General features: G+C 45.0%; 1 protein-coding gene across 1 annotated transcript; it reads right to left on the bottom strand.

Annotated features, from left to right (window-relative positions):
- Positions 1-4,319: 4,319 nt before the first annotated feature.
- Positions 4,320-7,436, bottom strand: RGS2 (regulator of G protein signaling 2). The gene is made up of 5 exons (XM_042786351.1): positions 7,330-7,436; positions 6,957-7,058; positions 6,794-6,855; positions 5,745-5,911; positions 4,320-5,288 (listed from the first exon to the last, which is right to left on the bottom strand). The coding sequence occupies exons 1-5, from the start codon at positions 7,413-7,415 to the stop codon at positions 5,094-5,096; spliced, it is 612 nt and encodes a 203-aa protein (XP_042642285.1). The 5' UTR covers positions 7,416-7,436; the 3' UTR covers positions 4,320-5,093.
- Between the last annotated feature and the right edge of the window lie 1,020 nt (positions 7,437-8,456).

Below are 8,456 nucleotides of genomic sequence, written 5' to 3'. Positions count from 1 at the left end.
GTGCCTTTTCCATACCGGACAGCTGATTTTCCAAGCCCTATAAATACTAGATTAATACCACATCCCCTGAAAGCCCTAACTCAGGCTCCCATCCAAGAACCAATGGAGCTGCTCTCTGGTCTAAATCTGTAATGCAGAAACACAACTTATTCCATGAGATCCCAAGTGGGAAAACTGTCTGGAGAACATAAGTACTAATTTCTGTCTATTAGATTATCTTGAATGGAATACGTAATGTTTTTAATGGAACATAATTTAATTGCTGCTCATGGGTACTTTGTAGCTGTTGGAAAGTCTGATCTAGATGATTATTTTAATGAAAGTTTGCCAAAGGACTCGCGTTTTAAACTCCTACATAGGATAACAGTGGGAGTATTTTCCCCAGGTTTCTGTGCTGGCCAGCCATCATTTCCCAGTTAGGGTGCTCAGGGTAATGCCAATTAGCACATCTACAGAACTGCCCAAGGCTGATTGCTGAGGGTGTTTACCACAAGCCTGACTGCAGACCCTCCTCAAAAATTCAGACAGCTTGTGGGGTCACGAGCTGACAGGCCCATATGGACAGCACAGTAACCCTCAAGAAAAGGCTCCTTTGTATTTGTGTCAAGGCCTCGGGGGCACTAATGGCTTTAATGGCCCTGAGCAGACCCACTGGGCCCCCCACCCACACCTGCTGCCCATCTGCTGGGGGGGGGGGTGGTTTCCATTTAAGCTCACCCTTGAGGGCCCTAGGCTTCTCCTGAGCCTTGCTGGATGGATCAAGGACCTATATTGCAGGTAGGTCTGTCACTAGCCCTGTTTCTGGCCCATCTCTGGGATGGACCTTGGGTTGGTTTCGTAGCCTTGCTGCCAGTTCTGTCCCCATCTCCTGATTGTTCCTGGCATGCTGGAGTCAGTAGTGGCACAAGGTATTGGTGTGCTAGTCGGATGAGGAGGAGCCTTTGGTAATATTTTGCCACCTGAAGGAAGATTAATTTGGGATTCTGTCCCAGGTTCTGATCAGTTTTTCCTGCTTGAATCACAGTAAGTCAAATGTGTCAAAAAAAAAAAAAAAAAAAAAAAAGAAATAATCATAAAACTACTTCTAAAGGTCAGTTTTCTGCTCCATGCAAGTTGCCAAGTTATGAAGTCCCATCCAAGAAACCCTTCCACACACATATACGCATGCCTATAAAGCCCTTTAAATTGTCATTAGTGTCCCCTTCTCCAAATGGAGAGTTGGAATTTCAACTGGAAATGCAGATTTTATTTATAGTTCTGGTACATTTTGCAGCTGCAATACATAAATACATGGAGCAAGAGCACTGTGTTGCCGTCTGTTTACTGAGTGGCATTGCTTTCCCATTCCGCTGGGGTGGTGAGTCAGCATCGATGTCGAGCTCGCCCTGTTCTCAGAGGTCCTCTCCAGCCTTTGGGCCAGAGGGCACTTGCTGAGGGTCAGCTGCTTTGGTTTTGTATTTTAGGAGATAACTTTACATGTAGTCTTCTTGATAGCATAGAGGATTCTCCATCAGACTACTCTATGCTGCAATGTCAGCAGAAGCCCTTAAAAAACCCCAAGCTGTTGCTGGATCCAGACAGTTGAAACTCATGACCTAGTTTCCCAAAATTATGAGATTGGTTTAGAGAATTAGGTGTTTGTTTTGGTTTTTTTGGTTTTTTTTTTTTAATGAATGCATAGTCTTTACATTAAGTTCTGGTTTGGGGAATTACTAGAGTTACTCCAGTTGCAACTTCAAATTTTTTTTCATGATCATAAGGGTGAGAAATGTAATTTTTTTGTCCTACAAAAGTAGGGATATCTCTTGCCTCTAGAAGCTAAGAAAAGCACCAGATATTGTGTTTGGTTTAAAAACTGATACATGCCTAGTTAGAAGTTACCTTTATTCCAGATTTGCTGGTGTTTTTCAGCACCTCTAGATCCTCAGACTCTACAAGCCAACACCAGCCATGTTAGCAGTGCACGAACTGGCACTGGCTTCCTTGGGCTCAGCCAGGGCTCGCGGTGCAGGCGAAGGCTGTGCCAGCAGAGCTGGGGTCCCTTCCTGCCCGCTGGAGAGATCCACTTCTCTCTGTCCTCAGATTTTTGAGGCAAGTCCTTTCTTTAAAAACGCTAAGCTTGTTTACAGACTTGTTCAGGACCCGTGATCCTTTCTGGCTGCGGTTCCTGGAACACAGTTACCTGTCGGGATCCCTTCTCCTTATTTTCCTGCCCGGGTGGCTTTCAATAGGGGTACGGGATGGAGCAGTTTTATAACCTGATGGAAGCCAAAAGAAGGATGGTGCTCTGGCCAGGTGCCTAGCAGCACCCTTCCCTTGGGCTGCGGGACCCCAGCTCTGCTGTCCTCCCGTTGTCATTCCCAGACCGGACTTTTCCCCACCACGGTGGGGATTTTGGCTGCGTGTGGCCCAGTGGGAGTGGGGCGGGCGGCTCAGCTGGGTGTGCAGGGACCAGCAGTTCGTTACTGGTTGCCATTGGGTACCGATACCAGAGTACGGAGTTTAACTGCAGCTGTAAGGCTGCCCAGAGTACGGAAGGAGCATCTCTTAAATTGATCGGTGGGTTTGGACTTCTCCAGGAAATGTTCATAGCCATCTTTCAGGGGTTGTGGCACTCCCAGCGTACCAGTAGTGCTCTCTTTTTCTGGTGGAGCTTCCCTCTGGGAGTTGGGAAAACAGGGAGAGTATCAAAATCTAGAAAAGCAGTAACTGGAAGGAATGTTGTGTGCACAGATGTGTTGCATTTTACTAAAAATAAGTTTGTGGTTTTTTTTTTTTTCCTCTGTTGATACACCAAACCGTGTTGCTGCTAAGCTTAGCCCTGAAACCAGGGCTCTTGGAGGCTGCGGGCAGACCGTTTTGGGGACTTAGCAGGGCTTGGCTGGCTTACTACCCTGGTGGCAAGCTCGGTGGAAGCTACAGAGCTGCCTGCACATACTTCCTAAAAAATCAGTGTTCATGATTCAAATCTTAAAAATATACAAGAACAGCCCTCAGGCAGTGGTGCCCTGCCTAACGGCCCCACCTAATCTCCCCTCTGAACTACATACTCTGCTATAAGTAGTTCTGACACCTGCTGAAACTAGAAAGGTTTCTTTCCCTGAAACCAGACACCAGCAGTGGTTAATTACCACATCCCAAATTGGCAGAGATTAACGCAGCTTCACTGAAGCTAATAAAGCTTCATGGAATTCTTCCTGCCCTAACTCTGAGTCATTAATAGGTATAGTTCTGGCTATTTTTATGCTTTTCAAATTATGTTATTAGATTACAAAAGCAATTATCAGCCTAATTTTTTTTCCTGGTTGGAAAAAAAAAGCCTTTCTCTGTTGCAGTAAATTATTGGGATGAGTTTTTCCTTGTGCTTGATTTAGGTGGACTTTAATGATCAGCAAGTTTAGCTGTATGAGAGCTAATGCTCCCAGCCCCAGAAATAGGGCTATAATTGAGGGCTGTGCTTCATTTGCTTCTTTCTATGTATAGAGGCAGTATAATAGATACACATATTTGTGTGTACATATATACACACACTGCTATATACCCTACAGTATCCATATACTGAAAGTAGCTCCTTTTGAACAGTCTTTGGATATGTGATTGAAGTGGGAAATCCTCTAGTTAGAATTTTCCTGATGCTTGGAGTGACTGCTGTGGATATATGTGAACTGAGCAATTAAAGCTGTAACCTGAGGAGTGGAATAAAAACCTAAACAGAGCTAGAGTTCAGGCAAGTCACAAAACTAATAAATTTGGGAGTGTTTTAGAACTATTGGTTTTAGATGTTGTCAGTTAGGAACACTGACATGGAATGATGGTGACCAGTAACTTTTCCCCTAAGCAGCGCGCACCTAGCAGGGAGTCAAACGCTTATTACTGTAATATCACCTCTGCATGGGTTTTACAGCCTGATATTAAAGCCCCCCCAAGCCTTGTTTGAAGCCGAGATCTGGAGCAGGAGCAAGTGTAGTGCTGGTGCTGCGTTCCCAACAGAAGCCCGAGACCTCCAGCAGCACCGGGGTGGCCCCGGGGCCCGCGGCTGCTTTCGGGCGACCTGGCGAGTGCAGGCACGGAGGTGCCTTGCACCATCTTAGAGAGGGGCTTCCTGGGGAGGTGGAAGATGCAATGGAATGTATCTCCACTGTTAAGCTTTTTAGTCTCTTAAACCCCCAAACAAAACACTGGCTGGGTAGATTAAGAATTAACTGCTTCAAAATCAGCCCTATTAAGATTACACCCAGGACATGCGGTCCCAATACGCTGGAGTTTGGTGCCAGATAGCGTAGCTGTGGGTGCAAAACAAGTTAAGCAACAAAAGAAGCTTTGTATCAAAACAGTTTATTAAAAACAATAAGAGACTTCACTGAAGCTTGCTGTCCTCAAGACAGAATTATGACATTATAGCGACATTCAACACCATCATAATCCACATATAAATATAATACTATAAACTTCTGTTCGCCTTGGCCAAGTTCTGCCCTTGGTCTGGCCTGGTGCAGCCCTGCTGTCACAGCCCAGCTCCGCCTGCTTTAGCTGCAGAACCTGCTCTTCTGGGAGCAGAGCTCCATCCCTCCCTCCTTGGAGGTTGCACAGAAACCTAACACACCTCTTTGCAGCTAGAGGCAGTTTACAGACCCACTGTGAACAGAGTGACTGATGACAGCAACACTGGCTGATGTTTAGGAAAAATAAATACACAACCAATTATTCAAGTTCCCAGCACTGTGCAGCTGTACAGAGCAGCTTCTGTTTATAAGAAGCAAGCTCTGTTCTGACCTGCTGCATCGCCACCGCAGCCGTGACAGGAGGACTCGTATACTGTGTGGTTTGGTCTCAGGCACAGGGTCACCTTTCACTGCAGCACCCAGAAGCACAGCGCCAGCAGCTGCCTGGCACGTTTCTGCCATCACCTCCGATATGCCCTCCAGCAGCATCCCTCTTTGCCCTCAGCTTCACACCAAAGTCAGTAATTGTCCTTGCACTGTGGCAAACAGACTGAGCGCTCTCTATCTCAGTCTTTCAGGTCAGGATGCTGCCATGGGCTGCAGCTTGCTTCCTCACTAGCCAAGAGCCTTCGTCTTGCTCTTCTGCATTGCTCATGTCCCCTGGGCTGCTCTGGTGATCGGTGTCTTCTTGCACAGCTCCTGATAGAATTCAGATTCCAAAAACCGTGGGTATGAGTTATTCTCCATTAAGCTGTAAACTCTCTTCTGTGCTGCACTGAAGCAGGTATGTGTGGCTTCTTGAATATTCTGTGCAATCATGTTCTTGGTTTGGAAGTCTATGTTTATCTAAAAAAAAAAAAACAAAAACCCCCACATTCACTTCTGAGAACAGAATTCAAGTAAGTATAATACACCATAAAATTTCTGAAGACTTAAAAAAAGCAAGACCCTATTACTACAGGGTCAAGTTAATGAAGTTTGCTTTAAGAAAATCCTTTTATACAAAACCCAAAGTAACTCAGATATAAGATCTTTCAGTGCTAAACTCAAATATGTTACAGGTGTTAAATGTAGCTGTTGGCTTTTCTCAGTTAAAATGGAAACTCTTTGAACTCCTGCTTGTGCAATTTTCCAGCTTAGTGAAGAGGCAGTTAGGGAGAGAATTACATTCAGACAGTTATTAACAGCGAGGTACGTACAATGCAGCTTGGCATCTGTTTCTTAAAGTGAGTTCAGAGAAATAAAGAAAGGCTGTAAGAACTTCTAGAACAGGGTACTTATGTTTAAATAGGCTTTCTTTACCTCTTTGGGAGCTTCCTTCTCAATGAAGTCATTGTAGATTTTTTTTGCTTTCGATGTCAGCTTCTGGGGTGACTTGGTTTTCTTGAAGTCCTCACAGGCCAACCAGAACTCGATGTTCTCTTCGCAGAACTCAGACTTCAGAAAAGCTCGGAAAGCAGCAAGACCATCTAGGGAAAGAAAAAAAACCCAACAACATCAAGTAACTATTTCAGGAATCTTGAATTTACCCACTGGTCACATCTGTTTCTACCAAAACATTTTGCTGTACTTCTGGTTCTTTCAGGGATATCTTAGCAGTAAAAAAAAAAAATAAAAAAATATCCACATTTGTGTATGTAAATGAATTAACACTCTAACAGCTCAGCAGGCTTCGGTTTGAGTTTGTCATTTTTTAGGAAAGCACACAAAATGAAAGCCATTTCTAGTTGGTATGTTCCCTTTTGTGATGCCTGCATATATATTTAAAAAAACCTCCTTTCTCTAGATGGGCTCTCCTGTGTTAACCTTTACACTGGAGTAAATATTTATGACTGCTACAAAGCTCTAGAATACTCTTTGCAATCGAAAGGATAACTGAAGTTCAAAGTGCAAATAGTAATATTACTACTTGGTCTTTTTACTCTGCTGTTGAGTGCTTTTCTTTGTACAGCTACAGTAAAACCCCGAGATCACTGAACTTGTGTTGCAGAATCCTTCCCAAGTCATGTGAATGCATTTGTCTTGGTTAAGTAGTGAGCTCAGTGAGCAAATGCTCTTTTCACATGTGGCAAAGCCAAGCTGGTAAGTACAGTTTTAACTACAAGGGTTGCAGAAAATATTCCACTACAATAAAGTATTCTTGATGCTTTAATACTAGTCTACAATTTTTTGAAAGAATGCTTCTATGAATTTTGTCTTTAAACAGTTTAAAGCATTTACATTTCAAGACCAGAATCAAAGCTGTTTACATTAGAAAGGTAAAATGCTGACATGCAAGAAAGCCATTTCTTACAGACATAAACTTCACCATCCCTTTGCTCTTAAAGGTTACTTTCTGATGACAAACTTACATTTATTAGCAAGAAGTTCATCAAAGGCTTCTGACCACAGCTGGGCTTCTTCAGGGGAAGGTCTGCAGAAAGAGATGGAGAACATTAGACTCCGTTGCTCAAGCTTCACTGTTTTTGCAGAACACTTGAGTTACTGAAGCAAAGCTTCTTTCTCATCATTTACCTGAAGTAGGTGCGGTGTTTCCCCACTTGCTTGGATTTCATTTTAGTGGCATTGGAAGAGTTCTGCAGGAAGTAGCTCAGTCTCGTCTTCCAATCTTTAATGCTGGAAGAGCGAAGAGGAATATGCCTGTTAAAAATGCCAACTCGAAAAGCTTTGGACACCAGCCCCTTTACGGGCAAAAGCTGCAGATGTTTTCCTGGCGCTGCTTTGCCAGTTCCGCACTTAGCGAGTCACCCAGAGCATCTGTCTGGGGGCAAGAAAACTATCTCCCCCCCCCAACAGACACACACACACCGAAGCCGAGCGGCTGGCCCGCCAGCAGTGGCTAACGCCAGCCACGGCCCCGCAGCCCGCTCCCCGGGACGGGACTCACATCGTTCTCTTCATGCGGCCCTTCTCCGCCTCCTCCGCCTCGCTGCGCCGCCGCCCGCCGCGCTCCACGCGCTCCACGCGCTCCATGCGCCCGCCTCCGCGCCGCGCCGCCAGCCCCGCCACCGGCACCGGCACCGCCACCGGGCCGCTCTGCATCGCGCCGCCTCGGCCGCCGCCGCCGCCCGCCCGCCCTTATACCGCCCCGCCGCCGGGAGGGCCCGGCCCCACACCGGCCCCGGCCCCGCCCACAACGGCCCCGCCCCGCCCACACCGGCCCCGCCCCGCCGGGCCGGGCCCGCGGGCTGCGCTGCTGGCGGGAGGCTGCTCTGCTTTGCTTGGGAAGCCCCCAGGGCAGAGTTTTGCCTTCCCCCCAGGATTACGTCTCTTTTTTTCCTTTATTTTTTCTTAACTATTATTTTTTCCTCTATTTTTTTCCTTTATGTTTTTATTATTATTCTTCTTTTCTCTATTTTTTCCTTTTTTTTTTTTTGAATTATTATTCTTTCCTCTATTTTTCCTCTATTTTTTCCTTTTTTAAATTATTATTCTTTCTGCTATTTTTTTGCCTTATTTAAATTATTATTTTTTCCTCTATTTTTCCTCTTTTTCCTTTCTTTTTTTATTATTATTCTTTCCTTTCCTTTTTTAATTATTATTATTCTTTCCTCTATTTTTCCATTTTTTCCTTTTTTCCCCACTCCCAACTAGCCCTTGCTAGCACCTAGTTGGAAAGCCCTTGGCCAGCCGCCCTGACACCCCTCGGGAAGGGTGCCAGGCCCCGCGGTGCTGGCAGAAGGGTGGCTGTTGCTTTCTGTTCTGACCATCAGAAATGCAGCCTGCATTTCTGCAGGTTTGTTGTTTTGGGTTTTAGTTTTGGTTGGTTGCTTGTTTTTTTTTTGTCGTGGTTTTTGTTGTTTTGGGTTTTGTTTTTTTTTTTTTTTTCAGAAAGACAGACTTTTGAGTGGGGCCCATACATAAAAAAAAAAAAAAAAAAAAAAAAAAGGATAAGGAAGCACTTAGCCATGTTTCTTCAAAAAATTAAGTAACCATAAGTTTGAGTATATGGTATTTTGGGGGTCCACCTCTCTGCTAACCCAGGCTATTTATCACTTTAATAAGCTGTCTGCA

Source organism: Tyto alba, unplaced genomic scaffold (assembly GCF_018691265.1).
Source record: "Tyto alba isolate M040663 unplaced genomic scaffold, T.alba_DEE_v4.0 Super-Scaffold_1000006, whole genome shotgun sequence".
Taxonomy (NCBI): Eukaryota; Metazoa; Chordata; class Aves; order Strigiformes; family Tytonidae; genus Tyto; species Tyto alba.
The sequence above is the reverse complement of the archived record's forward strand: the minus strand, read 5'-3'. Positions and strand labels throughout refer to the sequence as shown.

Bases quoted from the DNA above. Each gene is read 5' to 3' on its own strand.
- RGS2 (XM_042786351.1), bottom strand. From the start codon at position 7,415: ATGGAGCGCGTGGAGCGCGTGGAGCGCGGCGGGCGGCGGCGCAGCGAG. The intron at 6,856-6,956 runs GTAAATGATGAG...CTCTTTCTGCAG, and splicing joins AAACACCGCACCTACTTCAG to ACCTTCCCCTGAAGAAGCCC. The intron at 5,912-6,793 runs GTAAGTTTGTCA...TTCTTTCCCTAG, and splicing joins TGAACTTCTTGCTAATAAAT to ATGGTCTTGCTGCTTTCCGA.